We start from the raw sequence: 22,742 nt of genomic DNA, 5'->3' as shown, positions 1-22,742 counted from the left end.
AGCATTAGCTTCAAAATGACATGAAATAATGTCAACAAGAGTTCAACTCCAGCGGTCAAGACCAGAGTCAGCTTATTAGTATTGGTTAGGTTAGGCTTGGCAACGTTGACAAACAATTTTTATACTGAACGAACTATACATAATTTTCATATTTTTGTACCTAGATACTTTGTTAAAAATTATATTCGACGTTAAAATAAAAATAAATACTTTAAAGCAAACAGTATTTTAATAATATAAAAATATATAGAGAATCAATTTTCATTTAAAATAATTAAAAATAAATAAATTTGATCAATATTCTGAATAACCCGGTAGAGGAAATTGTTCACTGTATTTAGTAACTTCATCTTTAAGTTTCGCTATTTTATTTTGAATATCTGGATTGTCGTGTAAGACTTTTTTAAAATCGGCGAGTTTAGGTCCCGATATGTTGCTAATTTCTTTCGCTAATTTTAATCCACGATCTAGAAAATCGACTACCACATCGATATCTTTTTCTTTCAAATTTCGAGTCGTCAAAGCCGGAGTACCTAAAAAATAAAACATTTACCGCTTAGACAAAATTGATTATACTAGTCCTTCAATAACTATTACGACAATTTTACTGATTCCAACTCACCTAATCTAATTCCTGATGGATTCAAAGCACTTTTATCACCAGGAACCGTATTTTTATTACAAGCAATGTTGATTTCTTCCAAAATTAATTCAGCTTTAGCTCCTGTCAATCCCACGGACCTAAGATCAACCAACAACAAATGTAAATCCGTACCACCGGTTACTATTTTGTATCCTTTGGATTGCAAACCGTCGCTTAATCGTTTGGCGTTTGTTACAATTTGTTTGGCGTAAGTAACGAATTCCGGTGTACTGGCTTGTTTCATTGATGTGGCAATAGCGGCAATGGCATGATTGTGGGGACCACCTAAAATAAGTACTCGACTCAAATATAAAATAACCTTTAAAACAAAACTTACCTTGTAATCCAGGAAATACTGCTTGGTTAATTTTACTTTCAAAATCGTACATGATTTTTTCACCTTTAGCGTTCACAGATTTCACTCCCTTTCTGAAAAATATCACACCAGCTCTGGGTCCACGAAGACTTTTATGAGTGGTTGTAGAAACTATATCACTGTATTCAAATGGACTAGGAGTTACACCTAGAAAAAAAGTTTAATCAACAAATTTTATAGTCCGGCTGTGGGAGGTCAGGGACCATTGAGCACTTAGTCCTTCTGATAGCCTATCGCACCCCCTTTTAAAACTGCCAATGTCCTCATCAGACACCTTGGTTTGAACCTTCTAACGTCACTAACTAGACTGTAAGATGTGTCCAGGTGACTGGTGGGTAGTTACCCAAAGGATCTATCATGTCCTCTTTTCTTGCTGGTTCCCTGGGGATGCTCAGTGTTTGCAGCTTTTCTATTAATCTCTTAGCTATGGTCTAGCTGCTAGAGATATTCATCTTCAATATCGTATGCTCCTAGGAGTATTGCTCTGAAATTTTACATGTTCGTTCTCTATATAATCTGCGCAATGCACTTTCTTCTAAACATAGTGTCTTTGAGTATCCGTTGAGACGTCAGTGCTCCAACTGTTTAAATGGTTCCATTGTTTGGTAAAAGAGGCTCTTCTATGTGTGCCTTAGCTTATCTCATACCGAGTGTTTCCATATATCTCACAAGAGTTTGTTTTGCAAGCAGACTACTCGGGAATGCAATAGCAACACTCTCGGCTTCACTCGGAATGAGTTCTGGACCCATTGATGGATTTATTGATCTCAAACTCGTCGTTGCTCGAGTAACCGGATACTCAAGCTGGACCATCCACTTTTTGTAATAAAGGAACGATATAATAAATCAAATGAATAATTACCTGCCGCTACTAAGCCAGATATATGTGCCATATCTGAAAATAAATAAGCTCCTACTTCATCACATATTTCTCTGAATTTCTTATAATCAAGGGCCCTCGAATGGCAGCTAACACCAGCTACTATTACTTTAGGTCTAAATAGTCTTGCACATTCTAGAAGTTTATTATAGTCGATCAAGCCAGTCTCTGGGTCTACCTAAAACAGAAAAAGAGAAACATTTTTACCAATTTCTTCGAACACATCAATTAAAAAGTTACATTTGTTATTTAAAGTGTTAGATTGTTAATAATAAATTATTAAAAACAAAAATGCTAGAAGAAAATATCGTTTCTATAAATTTTATTTTAGCCAATGGAAAATAGTTGGCGCAATTTTTTAAATAAAATATTTACGTATAATGAATACAGATTAAACTGTAATTGTGTAAATGTATAGTTATTGACGTCATATTATAAATTACGTCATCTATTTACGACTTGTTAAAAGTGTCATAACTACTTGTTATCACAAAAACTTCCAACTTAGTAACATTTCCAAAATAACCACACACAATTCTTATCACTAACGAAAAACAATATTTTTGATATGTATGAAGAAATTGTTTTCATGGATGCATTATTTCAAATTCATATACAATATAGATTGAGTAATTATTTTATGTTTTTCAACTTTTGTTAATCGAGACCTGAACACTGACTTGAGACAGTGAACTATTTCAAAAGATAATTATGTCCTTATGAAAACCTCCACCTCCAAAGGAGAAAGGATGAAGCTAATGAAAAAACTTTGAAAGAAAAATGATAAGTAGAATAAATAGGTCAAAAAAGTTATATGACAGACAGTATAGAATCTATATGAACACTGAAATTAGAGAAATCTTAATTGAAGAGCCTATCACCAGATTTATAAAAGCATACTATGGATAGAACACACAAAATAATAGTAAAGTTAAAAAAAAACAGCCAAGTAACTAGTGATTTGAACAAAATGGGAGTCCGAAAAGAGAAAGAAAAATGGTGAGATGTGTATTGACTCACCACAAGAAGTGAGTCAAAGAATTCTTGATCGAGCAGTTTCTACTCCTTTTAGAACGCATATCCAATTATATATAAATATATATGTTGTCATAATTTTTCTCTGAAATTAAATGAATTTATGAACATAAATTGCTGTTCACTTACCAATCATAATTATTTCAAGCAAGTACAATTATTTCTCAAGAATTAGCATTTACTCACCTTATAAGGCATCGATTCGAAAAAAATTGAAGTTGCAGATATTTTTTTATTACCAGTAAAAAAACCGTGAGTCAAGTGACCACCATCTGGTAAATCTAATCCCATAATTCTTCCATGAGGTTCCACGACACCTATAAAATAAAACTTCTTCTAAAATATTCAAAGACTCGATTAAAACATTTATTATCGTTAAATATTAAATAATATGGAATAAAAACAAATAATAAACCTGTATATACTGCAAAATTGGCAGGTGATCCTGAATATGGTTGAACATTAACCCCCCATTTTTCAGGATCTAGTTTATAAGCTTCTAAAGATCGTTTCTGAGCCAGGATTTCAATTTCATCGATATATTCATTACCCCCATAGTATCTGAAATTTAAATAAGCAAAATATCGTTTCTAACACAATATGCCCGAGAGCTGATAAAAGTAAAGAAGCATTTTACTTACCTTTGTCCTGGTAGTCCCTCTGAATACTTATTATGAAGACAGGAACTAAGACATTGTAACACAGGCATGGTAGTGAAGTTTTCAGAAGCAATCATTTCTAAACCGGTTACCTGACGCTTTTTTTCTTTTTTTATTAAATCCCATAATTCAGGATCGGAATCCCATAGATTCGCATTTAAAATTTTACTAATATCACTCATCTTATTCGTACTACTAAAAGTTCTGCTTAACTGATATTTTAATACTTTTTGAACCTGTGGTTGAAAAAATGTTTTTAAGAAGCACTTCATTATGAATTTATCAATGTGGAATCAATGGAATGTAAATAAAAAATAATCAAAGTAATTATAGATTAAAATGTGAATAAAGCTATTCGAACAGTAATTGATTATTACTTAAGGTTAAGTTGGAAGAAGATACTAAATACTAACCTCAAATTAAAACTTGTTGTCACAGAAAATATATTCAGATTATTGAAATTTTATTTACTCTATCAATACGATTTATATATCAAGAAATTTAAAATGTATTTAGTAATATAATTGTGTACGAGTTTGATAACCTTAACCTCTTTGTAGAAATACGAAAGCCGTGGTAGGTCAAATGTACCGATAATGATGAAAGAGGTCAAAAATTACTAAATAAATTATAGAAAATGGAAAAAATACTGTTTTAATCGATAATTAGAGAAATGTAATCATTTTTATATCTAGTAAACAAAATTCTTCTTACCTCAAAAGGTGCAACAAGTTGCTGAAACGTGTATTAGATTATACGCGCGGGAAAATTCCATAGATTTAAAAGGAGATATTTTATATTTGAATCCTTAAAAACATATCATTATAATGCCCTCTTATAAGCTCTAGGGTGTTAACGGAAGTACTTAGGTAAGTAACTTATGAGCAATCTAATAGGAAACTTCATCCTCTACAATTTTTGTTTGAAATTTTTTTTCGTATCTTTTTGAGATATATTCAAAAAAAGATTTTCAAGTTTTTTCTTCGTTTCCGACCCCCCAAATGAAAATATGAAAATTTATATCCCCGAGATTACTTTTTACTTCTCGTAATTTCTTATAAAAAACTTTTATCGGCATCTTTGTTAAGAGAACTACATTTATATTTGTGCGCATGTGTATCGTTGTACAGAGAGCGCATGATCTCTTGTAAGTGTGGAAGAGCTCATGCGCACGACGTGTGCTTTAACAAGCACCAATTCTATGTAAGATGTTTGTTTTATTGTTCTTATTAACATGCAATAAAGCATTTATTATTACGAGTGATTTGTTTGATTAACCACGTACCACGAAACAATCTTTTATCTGTCAAATAATTTTTGACGTGAGGATTACTTCCGGATGCCTTAAGATTGTATGTAAAATTATTCCATTTGTCTCTTTTGGTACCTAAATTACGTTATATCCAATTTTTAATTCTTATAAAGGTATTAAATTATGAATTAGACTTCAAAATAGTTTTGTTTTAATCATTGATATTTTTAAAGCTGTTACCAGTGTACATTATGTCAACTATAAAACTGGCATCTATCATCTGTTAAGTGATTTTTGACATGAAGATCCTCCCATAAATTATGTCCCACGTCAACTGTCTTTGTTAGAATCCGGTCATTATGTACACTTATGACAATTATAGTAGTATCTGTCATTTGTCAATTGATTTTTGACGTGATTATTCCTTAATGATCAAATTATTATAAATAAAATTAATCGCTTTCCAATTACATATTTTGACCACCCAATCTTTGAATTATTTTTATAATGGAGTCTAAAATTTGGTGGACGTGCCCGATACAAATTTTCAAAAACGGCAATCTTTGAATTGTTTCACTGTAGAGTCAGTAAATAATTTGAGGTTATGTATGTATAGACAAGCAAATTAAACGGTGAAATTGAATGAATTATGTGTTTAGTAGTAAATTAGTGCATAGTTAAGTATATAAATTCACCCCAACGTTGAAAAACAGTATAAATAAATGCAATTAGGTGAAGCAGGATCCTCGAGTTGTTTTTCCACAAAGAATTTTCGCATGAAAATGGAAAATCATTCACGATTGGGTTTAGGAAGACGAGTAAGATAAAACATTGAATTAAAAGCTCGATTCAACATACATTCTTTTATTTTATATTTTTTAATCTGCTTACATATGTTTAACAAGAAAACTCAAAATATAATTTTCATTATTTTTTATTGCGGTACTTTAAAATCTAAGCAAATATTTTCATTGAAATTACGAAATATACAGAGTGGCAATAAATACAAATTATTAAATACAAAATTTTGTACAAGCAAACAAAACCATATCCGGAAACGATGAATTTTTAAAAAAATATAAATCGGGATGAAGAAACAAGAATCTATTTAATATTAATGATTTAATCACCGTGTTAGTAATGACAAAAAGTATAAAAAAGAAACTGGAAAGTCCACAGATTAATCGCTGGCTTCATCGCAATAACATTTTTCATACAAACCAACAATATCAAGATTAAATAATTGTACTTTAAATTTAGTTGTTAGCCAAAATTAGCCCTTAGCCTACGATAAAACGCCCTTTTTGGGTACTACCGATACACAACGCAAAATGTTTCGATCAGCAAAAGTCAGCGTTCAATCGACACATAAAAAATAAAAAGGAAAAAAAGTTGCAATAATAAAAACGAGAAAATACTTCGGGATAATTACAGTATATACAGGGTGTACAGTTTTCGGATAAGATAAGAACTTGTAACTAAAAGAAATATCAATATAGTCGCTCGATTAGATGTTATTAAAAAAAGAAAATAAAAATACAAATGCAACCCGTGTGATGAAACTGAACATTCTGTATATTCCTTAAACGATGGATGATGGTCAACCGAAAAAGTGATAAAATTATTTAAGAATACGATTCAAAAAAAAAAATAAGACTAGGTTATTCAAAATTTGCCGAAACTCGCAAATTTCGAACGTTTACAGGGTACTGACAATATTATATCACAATTAAAAAAAAATAATGCAAAAAACATTAAAATAGATGTATAAACATGTTTTTTTATCGGTTCTTAAAAAAAAAGAAAATATAATTGTAAATTTTTATTGAAATTCTTAATTGGAGGACTCAGAATACAACACACCGTAGACTCAAAATGAGAAATATAATTTCATTTGATGGGGAGCAGAACTGAAAAAAGATGATGTGCCTGTTTACTGGTACATCATAAAAACTGCAGAATCCCCTATTTGAAGTTTTCGATCATAAAAGCCCTCGAAGACTCAAAACGGGGACACTGGAAGTAGTTTGAAATACGATGGTTGACAAGTACCCTTTCAAATGAAAACAAATGAATTTTTCAGTTAAATTTAGGGGTTTCGAACCTTGGATAACTCGAAAATGACCAGTGAGACATGTGGAGCCCTCCGATTATCCTTTTTTTGCCACTTTGATTCCCCTTTTCCAAATTGGCAGTTTAGTGAGGTAAATAAAACAATAATTTATTGAAATTTCTGCTAGACGCTATGAATATTCACTAGAAGTATAAAGGGTGTCGAAATTATTTGATTTCCCAATAAAAAAAATTAAAAATAATATAAAAACATGATATTTTAAAATAACGCCATAATAATATTGAAATCAAATAAATCTCAACTAAGTAGTAAAAAAACTTCCTTGCATCCGAAAGTTTGACATATAATGTTCACCGTTTAAAATATATATTTATATATATATATATAAAAAAAATGAAACGATTTTTCTTCACATATTATCAGCACACTGTAAAAATTCGATTACAACTAAAATCATGGTGCCGTTTTAAATATTACATTATTAAAAGAAAGAAAAAAAAATTAACATTTCGTCAGTGATCCTGAATAACCAGACTACAAAATATCAACATGTGGATACACCCTAAAAACAACAGAGACAGACTTCATTTGTCATTAAATAAATATTTACAAGTGTTATACATTAGCTGATAGATTGCTGTTTGAGTTATCTGAGAAAATCTGAATTATAAGCATTTTAGTCGAGATACCCACCGCAAAGTATCAGAAATACCAACCACATAATAGTATCGTATAGTTAATAAGAACAATTTTTCTTTATAGCCTTGTACAAGATGAAAGAGTCAAACCTTATTTTTATATAAAGAGGAAAAAGTACAATTACAATGACTTGTGCCATTTTTATTGAGCATTCGAACAATATTTCATCAAATGATTTATAGCAAGTTGTAAATAAACAACAATTATACTAAAACATTGTCATTTGTTGGTTGGATGTGTATATGTCAATCGAAAGCCATGGTAAACTCACAATTTCTAGATTTCGATTACATTGGGTTACAAGCTGGGTGTACAAAATTCAATTCGATCGATGATTTTATAGCAACATGACAAAAAGGAGGACATGTTGTCCCTATTTCCTTACATACCCCCTATACATAGTGGATACTTCGAAAACCTTCCAGGGAATCAAACAATTAATTAAATGACACCGATGATGAGTTTTTTTTATCAACTTTTCCTTTTCAACTTATCTAAATTTCAAGAGCAATTAGCTTGATGTAGGGTAAAAATGTAATTCGAGTTCCGTAAACTATTTAGTAGTTGTTAGATTCAATTCCGTTAAGAGTTTTCAAAGTTTACTCTGAAATTTTCCTTTTTACTTCTATTCACAAGTATCCAGGTTATTTTTTTGATATTTTATATCTGCCAACCTAGGATGACAAATATGTCTAATACAACCCAACGTTATCAAAAATTGCATGGAATGGAAACAATTTTTCCGAAAAGATGTAATTGATGATTTCCAGTTGAAGATTCGGAATAGTTCTGCCAAATTTTCTCAGAAATGAGCTGCAGTTTGTTACACACTGAAAATTTTCCCTAAAAGGTGTTACTGTTCATTTCCAGAGGTTTTACTATTGAAAACTCAACATCATTTTGCCAAATTTTCTCAGAAATGAGCTGCAGCTTGTTACACACCGGAAATTTTCCCTAAAAGGTGTTACTGTTCATTTCCAGAGGTTTTACTATTGAAAACTCAACATCATTCTGCTAAATTTTCTCAGAAATGAGCTGCAGTTTGTTACACACTGAAAATTTTCCCTAAAAGGTGTTACTGTTCATTTCCAGAGGTTTTACTATTGAAAACTCAACATCATTCTGCTAAATTTTCTCAGAAATGAGCTGCAGTTTGTTACACACTGAAAATTTTCCCTAAAAGGTGTTACTGTTCATTTCCAGAGGTTTTACTATTGAAAACTCAACATCATTTTGCCAAATTTTCTCAGAAATGAGCTGCAGCTTGTTACACACCGGAAATTTTCCCTAAAAGTTGTGACTGATGATTTCCAGAGGTTTTACTATTGAAAACTCAACATCATTCTGCCAAATTTTCTCAGAAATGAGCTGCAGCTTGTTACACACTGGAAATTTTCCCTGAAACATGTAACTGATGATTTCCAGAGGTTATACAATTGAAAATGAGACTTGGAACGATCTCGAAGTAACAGTTGCAAATAGTTGGTCTTTCATTAGAAGAAGCTCTTTGGGAGCTAGGTGTCGACCTAAACGACTGGAGAATATGGTGGCTCTTTGAGGACTGTAGTTCCAGTGTAGTACAGATCCTCCGAAAGATATTTTGATCCATTAAAGCCAAAAATCGACAGATCTATACAAGAACAGAAATAATTGAATTATAAATGACGATGTAACCAAGCTGGTTTCGAAAGTAGTAATTCCTGTACTGACTATACTGCAGGATAAAAAGAATTTGGAAATTTAATTTTAGCTCAAGAGTATCGCTTTTGATGCTACAGTATTCTAAAAACATGGAAAGGAGCTGATGTTATCAGAAGCTGAAATAAGTGTTGCGAATGCTATTGATATAACGATTTACTTGATTCTAACAACCATTTAACAAATTTCCAACGTGTGGATTTAAATCAGTGAATAAATCAACAAGAAATATTTCTTTATATAAAAATAAGGCACCCTCTATATAATATTTTTTTATCTAACCGTAAAACAAGGACTAAAAAGAAAAATTGCGTCTTCTCAAACAATACGCCGAACTTTCAAGTAGACGTCTAGACTATTTAGCGAGCTCATACCGTATTTAATATAGTGACAATGCGCACACGCACCTCGTTATAGGTAAATTGTTAGGTGAGCAGGGGTAAATGTCGGCCATAACGCAATATTAGTTGGTGATTGGTTATAGGGTGGTGATGATAGATTTGTCACTAAACGTTTCTTCTGTCAGTCTCAGTTGTATATTTTAATGGCCTTCTCCAGGTAGTTGAATCGAGACCTCTTGGGGGTTTTATTCACATGGTCTAGACCTAACCAAGGTCGTGGACTACCTGCTTAAAAAAGATACAATTTTATTACATTTACTACATTTACTAAAATATTGTTTACGAGTTTAAATTTAGTTCGTGCCCCATTTAACATATCCTTTGAGAAGCTTTGAAATAAGCGACCCTTCAAATCATCCGTAGTGTAGAGATTGTGTCTTAGATGACCGTGTCCGAAACCACCATTCACCAGTTCTCGTAGAACTTGTACGGCAGCTCTGATGTCTATGGGGGATCACTGTGTTCCTATGGTGTCGAACCAAAGACAAAACTAACTATTTTGCGAAACAAAATTTGGCGCCAGGCAAAGTACTTCAAATGAACTAAACAAAACTGCTGAAGTACTTCGAAGGGGTGTAATTACCCCTACAAAGAGTTACGGTTGTAGTTTTCTACATGCCCATTTCATTCGATTGTATTTTTGTGTTACTAGTAAGTGATCTATATGTCTTCTTCTTCTGTACAAGTCTTTTGTATAGTTAAAATCCTTATTCGATGAGGTAATGACAAACCTCACTTGGTACGTATTAGTACCAACATCTTTAATGAATAAATTTTTCGATTGCAATAATTGGGAACTTACATTGATTAGGAGCAGGTTTGAAATCGGCTAAGTTCACTATATACTCGTCTTCTTGAATAGTTTGTGGCCTACCCAGAGCAACAATTGCAAATTTGAATTTTTCCCATTCTTTTTCAGGCACAGCCAATCGTTTCTGTATTCTCTCTAAGACAAAAATCGAAAATAATAATGTAACAATCAATTTTTTTTTTGTTGAAAAATAATCCAATTTACCTTTAACTTTACTGAAAGGTTCGTTATTCTTGAGTTTTATAAGAAATGGAATACCAAATGTAGAAAAAATTTCCTTGTGAAAATGAGCGCAAGAGACTAGCATTTCATCTTCGGCTAGATGTAACTCGTCTTGAGGTACTTCTTCGATCCTATAAACTTTCGTAGCAGTTATTCCTAGCTGCTCTAACGGCGTATCCTCTTTTGGCCCCATCGATACTCTACTACTACTCACTTCCGTTAACCTAAAAAATATTTTAAAACAATTACTAATGCTACTTTATCCATTTGACGGTTTTCACTTACCTAAGTTTTCCTGTACTACCTTCGCCGAATTCTATTTGTTTTTTAGCTTCTTCCAATAAATCGGCTACAGTCCCACCTTTATTTGGATATAATATCAATTCTTTTTCGTCCTTCATTTTGGGACCCACATATACACATTTAAATTGCTTCTTATTCTCTAGTTCATTTACCCGAATACTAAGTTGTTGATAAAATATTTTTTTCGGTACTTTTGGCTTCGAATACACTAGTAAGTCTTTGAGAGTGCCCTCGAAGGTACACCTCAATGGGTGACCGGGACTATCTTTATAACTGCAAAAAATGTTTATAACCATTTATTAAAAAGAAAACAAGTTTTGTAGCCAAAATAAGTACTATTGGGTCTAAAAACAGACAGTTGTCACTAAGAGCCACATCTAAATAATATCGTAGGTGCAGAAACAATTATTTGAAGTCTTAGTGAATTTCTAGTACCTCACAAACTGTATCATACACTTCCAAGGTCACAAATGGGTAAAAAATGAATCAGTCTACTTCATTCGAAGAGTTTAAGCTGTGGCTACAGTGCCCCGATAAAACTCCTGATAATATACGTAGATTGTTCTTACTTGGGTTGATACATTCAGCAGATCTTTTCCGATTATAGTTTCCCAGAAGAGTCTTTACCTGTCTCAGCCACTGTAAGTTGTCCCAATAATTGGTTTTACTCCTATCTACCTTCTTTTACAATACTTTTTACATTATTCTGTAGCTGATACCACAGAAGGGTTCAGGTCCCACGAAAGACTTTACAGCTATTCAATTTCCTTTCACTCCGGTGTGTCTTTTTGTACGGTAACTTTATTTTCTTGCCTAGTTTGTTTAATTTTTCTAGGCAACCCCAAATAAGTTTGGATTTTATAATGTTAAAGAATTTTTCAATTGCACACACCTTTGGATAGACAAATAGTTAACAACATACCATGTTTACCCAAAAATATAGAAGCCAGCGGATCAGTTAACTTCCATTTTGATTTCGGTGTCATACCGATCAATATTGATAGAAAAATTTGGAGGTTATACTATTAATAAAGTTCTGAAAAACTGTTGGAAGGAATGGGCTCGAAATTTTCGAATTACCGTTTGAAATATGTCACACATTTAGAATTTGAACCTTACTGACTTACCTTTGACATTTAAAGAATTGTAACAGATACGGATCTGTACCGACCCTTTGCGCTACCGCCCTAGCAAACTGATCGTACGTCATTCTCTGGGACAATTCCATTGTAAATCCTTGATCGTTCGGTATACACTTGTCTACAAATGTAACTTCAACTCGACAAAACAAATCTTTAAAATAATCGACGCAAGTCGGGAGATCCGAAAGTTCTTCCCTTTCTTCTTTTTCAAACACTATTATATCACCATCCATCAATTCTTCTAATACCTTAAATAAATTATTTCGATCAGTACAAGATGTTCCCACCTAGTTCAGAGGTTCCCAAATTATTTTTACTCTTAGACCAATTTAAAAATGTTATTGGTATCGGTACAGTTGATATATTTCTACAATATTATCAAAATTTGTTAAAAAAAGGGATGAAACATCTAACCACGCACATTTGCCCCCTATAGGGCATTCAGATTATTACGTTTGTTTTTCAAACATTTTGAATATTCCTTTGTTCACGTATTGTGGTACAGTAGTCACTTCTGAGTTATGTTTTTGAAGAAATTAATAAGTTGTCGACTTCACACTATCCTCTATCTACCCACACTTTAAATAAAAGTAAATTTTAATAAATGTGTGGTGATTTTATTCTAGAAAGAATATAATTTCAGTTTTTTCATATGTTAGACTACAAGTTCCTTTTTATTCAAATCTTTTCTACCTACTCGTGCTTTCTTTAGTAATAATCATCTGTATTCTCGACCTCTTTCTTATTTTAATGTTTTTCTGCAGATCTAGAGCTGCCAGGTTGGAGTTTCAACCACACTCAAAGGACTCAATAGGTACACCGCAAACAAACAAATTCGACTCAACTCCAACAACTGGGAATTTGATTGAGGGCTGCAACAGTACATAAATCCGAGTTTTTTTTTTTCAATTTATAACTGTTTTTATTCGTTGTGCTCTTTTGGATACGTAGTTAAAGCGAATTCATCATTTTCTCAATTCGTTAAAAAGCTGGTGGCGTCCAGTTAAATAATAATTGTTCACCCTATCTGAATACCAGTTGTTTAACTGAAGCCGAATACCAATTAAGAAAAAAAAAGAGTCTCCCGTCGGGGAATTGAGGTTATGGTGCCCCAAACAGGAATATTCAGTTGTTGGTATGATTAAATATTTACCTTTTCCAGTGGATCATTAAAATTGGTAATTTTTTCTATCATATTTGGACGAATTTCCTCATAAAGAAGTAATTCTGTGTCTGGTGGGAAACCCGCTCTTTCATTCAACAACGGTATGATATCCACTAATTTACTAGTGACGGGTAAATAACTGTGACCGCAGTAATGGATTTTCTTTTGTTTGGGATCGTACATTTTGAAAAATAGCAAAACGTCAGTTTCTTTATCGAAAGTGGGAAGCGTGGACTGTCCCGAATCGGGCGGTAGTAATTCCAAAAATATATTCCAAGGGTTCATGTTTTCTGCTGCATCTGTAACTGCCTTATGGAGATCGGTTTCGAGATCCAAAACGCTCGGTCGAATCGTTTGATTTGATCTAAAATAATCGGATTAATAAAATTCAACAGAATCAAATATTCCATCCACCTTTGACTGAACGGCCACGGTCTTATCTGCTCTGGAGGATATTTGAAAGCGTCGGCCAACATTTCCATCATTTCAGCAACGGTAGCCATTTTTTTAATTTTGAATACTCTAAAAAGGGCCCTTTCGGGATCATACAAATCATTACCCTGATGACCGTCGAACGAATCCTCCAACAGAACATTTATAGTCATGTAAAGATGCGCTTCGTTGCGTTCTTTACGACGAACTTGTTCCATTCGTTTTTCCTCGGCCAAACGATCCGCCAACTCAGTCGGAATATCAACGTCAGTAACCTAAAACATATCACGATAATATGTTGTTAAAATTAATATTGATAACCTTACGTCTTGGAGGACTTTATGCATTTCCGAATCTCTAATGTACACCAACATGTATGCGTTGGTACAATGTTTAACTGTCATGTTCATATCTTCGTCGTGACCGCCGTAATTGTGCTCCAAAGCTTCCTGCTTCGTACACCTCGAAACGACATCATCATCAAATTTACACCATTTACCATCACCTGTAAAATCACAATAAGGTGAATAAGAAAACACTGTAGATTGTATATGGCAAAAAAGAAACCGGTAACGCCCAAAGGAGTACCAGTAGCAGTACCAACTGTAACAAATGCAACTAAAAATCGATATAATCGTGGAAATGAAACACCCGAAGGAAAAAATAGAGGTAAAAACAAAGTGGGATAATATAAGAGTCGATAATAGGAAACAGATAAATTATCGTATTGAAGGCTGAAAATATTATATATACGAAGGGGGAAACCCAGAAAGAAATGTTAACTAATCAAGTAAAGGACCTGGGGACAAAAAAGAAAAAAAACTGATTGAGATACATGACAAATAACAGAGGAAAAAACTAATAAAAGAGAAACTGGACCTTGAGAGACTTAAAAAAATGAAAGGAGTAAAAACGAAGGTGAAAAACCCAGAAAGATTGATTGAAGACAAACATTGAAGGGGTTAAAATGACAAAAAGCAGTGGAAGAAACAAATAAAAGGGGAACTGGAATTTATCTGACACCAAGATAAGGTAAATAAGCCATAAGACAAAAAAAAACGAAGGGGGAAGCTCAAAAAGAAATATTGACTAACGAAATAAAGGACATGGGGACAAAAGGACAAAAAAATTGGGAATGAAACGAAGGGGGAGACCCAGAAAGAAATATCGATGAACCTAAGAAAGGAGGGAAAAAATTTAGAGGTATTGAGGCAATTGGCAAAAACCGGTGAAAGAAACAGACACCTAAAAAGGATAAAAGGAGAAAAAGCGAAGCGGGACACCTAAAAAAAAATTCATGGACTGGATAAAGAACCCGGGAACAAAAACATTGAAGAGATTGAGGAGGATTATGAAAACCAGTGAAAGAAAAGAGTAAAAAAGAAGCTGGACCTTCTCAAACAACGAAAAGGAAAAAAGCGAAGGAGGAAACTCAGTAAGAAGGAGGCAAAACTTTAGAGGAATTCGAGATAGATGGCAGGAAATAATCATTTTTTTTTTTGATGGACAAATCAAAAATTCATCACTCACCTTTGGGATTGATAAAAACAACATAATGTCCCCCGTGGTTATCGCCGCTATGTACAAGTACGGCATGTAATGTATAATTTGCCGGATTATTAGGATCTGGATCTTGGAGGTAAGTATCCAACGATATCTTTTCGTAAAATTCGAACCTATCATTGAATTTGACCGAACTATCGGTCACCGGATCGTATTGGAACCTCATCAAATGCAAATGTAATACAGGGGGAAATTCTTTGAAGATGACACCCTTTTCGGCATCTTGCAAACCGTGTTCGCCGGCATCATACTTATTATCACCATCTAATGTTTCTTTGGCAATATAGTCTTTGAATGATTCGTCAACTGAAATTCAGATTCAATTAATATTAAAAGAACGTCGATATTGCTTTGTACTCACTATTCTTTTTTCCTTTTATATTCAACTGTATATCGTAGAAAGTTTCCGATCTAGTACTTGAGTAATCAACATTTTTACATCTTATATACGAAATCATTTTCCCTTCGAATAATTTTGGAACGGTCCCTTCGACACATGTACCTTTCATTTTGCTCTCTAACTTATCTAATAGCACCTACAAATATCATATTTTATATCAACCCTTATGGTCATACCAAAAGTTACATACCCTTAAAAATTCCTGAACATCATGCTGCATAAATGAATCTAGCGTCTCCCAACCGAAACTTTTCGTTAGCTTTTTGGTACCGACTGGCTTATCGCAAAATTGTAATTCGTGAAAAACACGTTGCAAAGCCAAAGCCACAGATTTGGTAGAATCGTCGGATTCGGTTGGCATTTTATAAACCGCCTTTCTCAATTGATTAGTAAAATACAAAGTTTGGAGTAAAGAATTCATATAACATGTTGCACCCTGATTTTTCAAACCGACATACCCTAGAAAAATTTCAATATAATAATATTTATCTCGTTTAATCGATCTATACCTACCTGTGTGTTTTTTACTATCCCACGATACCCCATGGGGTGCATCCGCTACTACTTGCACCTCCAAGGTAATCGCATCATCCTTGATGAAACCTTTGTCCGGATCCAAGACATCATTCCATGCCATAAAATGGGAAAAACCCCAATCGTTTTCCTAAATATCAAAATAATTAATAAACTTTAGATTAAGAACATCATTGATATAAATAAAGATAACGAAAATCAAATATTTTGAAGATAAATCATATTATTTACATTACATTTTATGTCAATGACCTTAATTGGAAATTTAGAGAGAGAAAAGTGAAATAATACAATCGAATTAATATATAAATGTCTATAAAGTGTGATCACAAAATTATTTTATTAAATACAAAATATAAAACTTCAAATAATAATCTTTAAAATAGTACCGTTAATTTGCAACTAATCTATAATTACAAGCATTTCTAGAAAACACATTGTCACGATGAAGAAGAAAGCCCTTAGTTCATTTTATTTACTTTGCACATCTTTTCGCAACTCGTTTCCAGCACCTCCCTGTAAATTTGTTTCCCTTAGAACGAGCCCTATGTTCTCAGAAATGAATAATTGAAAAAAAAAACAATACACTTGATGTTCAAAGGAAATTTTAGGACAAAATGATACTAGTAATAGTCTGATAAGCCGGAACAGACCAAACAATAGGAGTACCAGATATAAAAATTCGTTCAATGTATTTTTTAAACACACCTCGTAAATCTATATGCAGCATAAAGTTTTCAATCTCTTGAATTATAAAGACAGGGATTTAACTTTGAATACAGTGTACTCACCTTCGAATAAAATAAATGTTGAATCTTCCTGGTGAAATTCTCAATATCAGGTCTAACCGAAAGCATCCTCAATTCTGCAACGGCGTAACAAGACCAAGAGCTCGATTCGCTTTCACCATTGCATTGTAAAAAGAATCCCAAAGATCTTTGTGATGGCCTGTCTGATCTAGCATCTTGAGCATGGCTGTTACGTGGCATCACCATTATCTTCCATGGTAAATTTCTCACGAAGCATGGTGGGGACAACACTGAATCCTTTTTTGAAAAATAATGTTAATAATAATATCAGAATACATTAAACTAAAAGGAAGTACTACAAATTTATTGTCATGTTTCATGGCCAGCAAACAGTCCAGTTTCGGAGATCCAATTTTTTTCAATTTTATAATTGAAATTTATTATAATTTTATAATTTGTTTTCATGTCTTACCTTCAATTTACTAAAATTCTGAACAGTAAATCTGAAAGTTGCTTCTGAACGAGCCTCATCTTCTTCCATTTCGGTATCTTGTGCTATTGCATTCGGATCAGGTTGTGGACCAACAATGATCTCTCCATTTTGAGTCTGATCCATTTCTGCACCACCAGAATCTGTGATGTATTCCATTGTAGTCACTATATACAATATTTTACTATAAGATCCCTGTCATAATTTTTCTGTTGAATTGAGTTTGTAATCAATGACTGTTGGTTAATTATTAAACCATCAATTATACTAAATATTTTGTGCATAATAAGAATATGAAAGTGCCCATCAGATGAAAAAGCCAGATATTTATGTGAGTTTCTTCATGAGATAGGTAATTCACACAAAATCACTTAGTATTATTATTTATAGCAGTACAGTGGCTGTATTATGATGTAAAACAGGGGTCTATTATAAAATTTTAAACTATAATACATTTCTTAAAGAAACCCTCATCTATAAGTGAATTCCAGCAATGTTTTATCTATTTCTAATTTTGTTTGTTAGACCTTTTTTCAAAATTTTATTCACTATAACAGTTGAGGTACCTTCCCCGTAGACACTTGGACTAAAGAAGAAGAAAAAAATGATGATTTCATAAAGTAAGTCTAAAGTTTTGGTTTTTTGTTTCTCTCATTTTTTTTTCTTCTAACAATAAAACTTATCAAATGCCATATTTTCTTTTTCCTAAATCACTTAAACCGTTGTTGGTTAACCAGCATACATTCACTTTTAAAATTTCAAGGTAAAAATAAATTGGATAACAGACTTACGAAATTTGTAAAAAACCCTACTATTAGCTTATAAAACTGTATATGTTGTGATTGCAAATAAAAAATTATAAAAAAAAAAGATATTTCATACAATTATGTAGTACAAATAAAAGTGGAAGTTATACAATACTGGTTTTTATCCACCCTATAATCCATTAAATTTCAAAATACTACAGATCAACAAATTTCTTTCTCATATTGTCACGCGAAGGTCGAAAGGGTGTCTTATACACAAAAAAGAATAGTGTCCCTTATTTATTTACCTTATAGAACTACATTTTTATATTTTGTCATTAAGTGTGAAAAGTTAAAACTTGCAAGTAGTGGTTGATTTGTTTTCTTCAATGTTTATGATTGTAGTTTAGTCCCAGTTCGCAAGAACATGTTGTGATTTATAATTTTTGGACCAACACATATTTTTGTGAAGTTCGTAATCAAATTGTTCGAATTGATCAGTGATTGACGAATCCCTGGCCCACAGCTCAGTCAAAGTTTGAGGTTTTTGGGTCTAAGAGAAGTGTTTGCGTATAAGTCAAAAGATGTAATCCTGACTATGAAACATGGCGAAGGCTCGATGGTGGTTTGGGGATGTTTTGAAGAAAGAGCGACTGAATACTTAATAAAAACTGAAAAGATTTTGAAAGAAAAAGGCTATAAAACGCCTGGTCGGCAGAAAATTTATCTTCCATCTTGACAAGCATTCTTTGAAGCTGTGCAAAGATTATTTAGAAGAACTGAAAAAAAAAAGAAAGTACTGATAGTAAAGATTTGGCCGTCACAATCACCCGACCTCAACCCGATTGAGTTGTTGTGGGACATATTGGACAGGAAAGTCATCACATCTTTGGAATATACTGAACAACGAATGGAATAGACGACGATTATCTGATGAAATTAAATACCGATAATGTCAAAATTGTGCACAAAAAATAATAATATTAATTAATAAAATTAAATATGTAACAATTGCAGCTTTATTATTACTATATTTTGATCTATATAATTATGTTTTTTAAAATATAAATATCAAAATCGATCATATTTTTGTTGTGTATCAGCATGTTATAATGGGTAGTGTCATACAGTCATATGATATTTAACAGTTTTTAAATATGATTTCTAATTTAAGAGTGAAAGTCTTCTGAGTATTATAATCACTTTTTGTAAGTCACAAACTTCATAGTTAAACTGTATTCTTTAATTTAACGAAGTTCTCTATATAAATGATTTTTCTGGTTGTGAGCACAAAGGCAACGAGGTATATACTTTTGATGTAGGCTCATTAAAATTTCCAAATAATAATTGTAGTCTTTTCATGAAAAATTGCCAAAATATGTAGCTACTCACGTTAGAAATGCTTTGTTTAAAATGATACATTTTTTATTGTTATTTATGGCAAGAATCGAAAATAAAAAAGTATTTCACAATGTTAATTTGAAATTATTTTTTTATAGGTAGAAATATCGCATTAGTTAAAGAGAAATAAACGGCAATAGATTAGCTAATTTTTTTTATATAGATGAAAGTTCCTTTGTGGTATTGTGATTTCATTCTCCAGCAGGCAGGTTGCTTACCTCAGAAAATTGAAACAATACCTTAAACACGTATCCTTAAGAATCGTATAAAACTCACTTCGACATTTAGCGACATAGCCTTATAACTTGAATTTTGAAATTAATAGAATGTATATTTATAAAAAAAGCAGACCATGACTTCACCAAATGAAACGAAATTTTGGTAGAAAAATTACTGTCATGTGTCAGATGGGAAATAGAACTGTCATGGCTGCCGGGACTTTTAAAATATTATATTTAAAAATATAAAACTTACCTTCTTGAGTTTCCATATCTTCAACTTCATTAGCATTAGTATTTTGAGGATTGTCTTCGTTTCGACGATAATGGCCTGTCACGTGGTTCATTATTGGGGGTGGTGATACAACGGGCACAGTTTTGTCTCTTCCAACAGTGCCGAATACACTTTTACTCTTTTTTATGTGCAGAAAACCTTCTTTGTCTGTCACGACACCACGATGAAGAGAGTTACTGTTGTTTTGAGGGTTATTTTTAGTGCCCGACACAGTAGTCAATTTGACAAAGTGCTTACTCGCGATGCGCCCAATGTCTGCTATTTTTTAAACCCTCTAAACGAGGGAAACGCACAAGGAACATATATACGACGATATTTTTCAACTTGTTAGAATTTGTTGTTTATTTTACGTTCATTCGCTTTATTAAATGATAATTTACCGCAATGCCGACACTACACTTTTCACATAAGAAAATAAACAAAATGGAGGCATTTTCTATGACCTGCGCGCAAATTTTTAGACAGAAATTTCTTTGAACTGTCACTTACACAGATCCATCTAGCAGATATAAGCTCAACTATTTAAGTTCGTAATCGTAGATATCTTCATTTCAAACGTATTTGAATTGATTTAAATGAATCACAACTTTTGACAAATCATAACGTCAAAACTAATTTTGATTCCTTTTGATGTTTTTTTTTTATTTTTTCCGATATAAATACGCACAATTAAATCGTCAATAAGTTTAATAATTTTTTTATTGAAATTCATTTTACCAAAATAAAACTTTTCTAATTTCCTATTCTTGAACTCTTTCAATGAACTATTTAATTTGAAAAAGTTACAAGAGGCTAAATGTACTATATATGGGCGCTAAGCATAATTACATTATAAATTTTCATATCAATTCCGTACCTTTTAACTAGAACCTTATCTACCCTCTTCGTAACATAAACATCCCCTTTAAAAAAACCGATAAGAATATTTTTCAGTCTTCCAGCCCTCGCCTTATCAGTGAGAATTTATCTATATTAAACAAAGTTTTTAGATTTGTACGTATTTGAAATAATATTTTCATAAGACTGCAGGTAAAGATAGACAAAGACAAAAAATTCCATTCTATGGAATAAAATTGTTTGTGAGAAAAGGATGGACGGATTTCTTATGACTGTCTAACTACGTTGCAAACAGAGTGTTGATATAACCGCCATTGCCATAGGCGTAGTTTGAAACAAATAATACGTGAAAATAGAAATTTATTAATTTTAGATATAGGTAGATAAATTATCAAAATATTTCATGAAATTTGGAAAAAATATTATAAAAATAAAACTGCGTATTGTTTCTAAGTGAGAATTTCTGGAACTGTTTGACATATTCATAGTCAACACACCGTTTACACTACCACTACACCAACAATAACATTGTTTGATGTGCGTTTCGAAAACCAAAGACTTCAAAGACTCGAGGTAGTCCCCCCTTCCAGTTTCATCAAACCTTACTTTCAGACTCTGAAGACGATAACTTTGTTATCGAAACGTGCGTCAGACAGTCAGACATTAACGAGGTAGAGGTATATAAATAAGACAAAATTAATATTTTTTTAATTAATAATAATAAAAAACAACAAAAGAGATCGTAAAACTTTTAATAAACCTATTAGAGTAGGAAAACAAGTAGAAAAAATAATTTATTTCAAACTTTATGGTTATTAAGGTTTTCTACTTTTAACATTAAGTTGAAAAAAGTTTTTTTAGTGTCTTTAGTAACGTCATTTGAAAATATTATGGAGATAAGTAGTAGAGGCTTGAATAATGAATACTTGAAAAGACATATGTTAGTTTTGAGGTTAGAAATTTTTAGGAAGAAAAATGACAGAACGATGATATGTTAAAAAAGAAGAAGTATTGATGAAAAACTCGCATTAAGACGTTGAATATATAATGCAATTAAAACTAGTATTTTATTTGAAATAAAAATCCACTGGAAGATTGCAAACCGAAAATAAAAATACAAGATAATAATCAGAACAAGTTATTTAATTAATATAAGAATAATTGATAAAATATAACCACTTTAAAACGCCTGTGTACTCCACTGGTTTCAATGACAACTGTATAACTTAACCTAAAAATACTTACCGATGGGGAAGAATGATTTCTTTTTAAATTATCCACTTTTTTGCTCACTACACAACGTAATTGTTTATATTTTTTAAAAAATTGTTTACACCATACAAATATTCAATAAAAGGGTAATTTAAAAACATTTTAGATACCAAAAGTACCCGTTTGACCTTCAAGGCGACGCGGTGTAATTTTGTTCCATTGCTTGAAATGTAACTTATTACGATTATTTCTTTTAATTAAAACTGTCATTGTAGATCCATATCTATCAAATTAAAAGTTTTTTTAAGACATTTCTGAAAACTTTTACCGATAGATAAAGCTGGCAAACCCGCAATAACCCGAACTAATCGCGAACATTTGGTGGGAGTAATGATCTGTCATACGGAAATGTAAACAACTTGATCTTGTAATTGCAACCATAGGTGAACCACATCCTTGGTTGTAACGACATCGAATGTAGATTTTTCAAAAACAAGTTGGATAT

General features: G+C 32.2%; 2 protein-coding genes across 8 annotated transcripts; both read right to left on the bottom strand.

Annotated features, from left to right (window-relative positions):
• Window positions 1-210: 210 nt before the first annotated feature.
• LOC130450371 (serine hydroxymethyltransferase) lies at window positions 211-4,703 on the bottom strand. Of its 3 annotated transcripts, none has more exons than XM_056788734.1 (8): window positions 4,308-4,703; window positions 3,576-3,829; window positions 3,350-3,495; window positions 3,121-3,251; window positions 1,882-2,077; window positions 981-1,166; window positions 623-928; window positions 211-533 (listed from the first exon to the last, which is right to left on the bottom strand). In XM_056788734.1, exons 2-8 carry the CDS (start codon window positions 3,773-3,775, stop codon window positions 295-297), a joined length of 1,404 nt encoding a protein of 467 aa, XP_056644712.1. In that variant the 5' UTR covers window positions 3,776-3,829; window positions 4,308-4,703; the 3' UTR covers window positions 211-294. The 3 variants fall into 3 exon arrangements, with proteins under 3 accessions (XP_056644712.1, XP_056644711.1, XP_056644710.1); XM_056788733.1 differs by having other exon boundaries at window positions 4,007-4,322; XM_056788732.1 differs by having other exon boundaries at window positions 3,576-4,348.
• Window positions 4,704-5,693: 990 nt separating this feature from the next.
• LOC130450370 (ubiquitin carboxyl-terminal hydrolase 7) lies at window positions 5,694-22,710 on the bottom strand. 5 transcript variants are annotated; one of them, XM_056788726.1, is made up of 15 exons: window positions 20,150-22,710; window positions 17,511-17,695; window positions 17,081-17,335; window positions 16,269-16,419; window positions 15,946-16,214; window positions 15,717-15,891; window positions 15,323-15,661; window positions 14,119-14,297; window positions 13,775-14,067; window positions 13,349-13,724; window positions 12,181-12,443; window positions 11,036-11,326; window positions 10,733-10,974; window positions 10,520-10,663; window positions 5,694-9,945 (listed from the first exon to the last, which is right to left on the bottom strand). In XM_056788726.1, exons 1-15 carry the CDS (start codon window positions 20,238-20,240, stop codon window positions 9,845-9,847), a joined length of 3,354 nt encoding a protein of 1,117 aa, XP_056644704.1. In that variant the 5' UTR covers window positions 20,241-22,710; the 3' UTR covers window positions 5,694-9,844. The 5 variants fall into 5 exon arrangements, with proteins under 5 accessions (XP_056644704.1, XP_056644705.1, XP_056644707.1 ...); XM_056788727.1 differs by having other exon boundaries at window positions 5,694-9,942; XM_056788729.1 differs by having other exon boundaries at window positions 17,511-17,671.
• Between the last annotated feature and the right edge of the window lie 32 nt (window positions 22,711-22,742).

Source organism: Diorhabda sublineata, chromosome 11, assembly GCF_026230105.1.
Source record: "Diorhabda sublineata isolate icDioSubl1.1 chromosome 11, icDioSubl1.1, whole genome shotgun sequence".
In the NCBI taxonomy this organism is placed as follows: domain Eukaryota; kingdom Metazoa; phylum Arthropoda; class Insecta; order Coleoptera; family Chrysomelidae; genus Diorhabda; species Diorhabda sublineata.
Note: the sequence above shows the minus strand (reverse complement) of the source record. Positions and strands in the feature narration are given on the sequence as shown.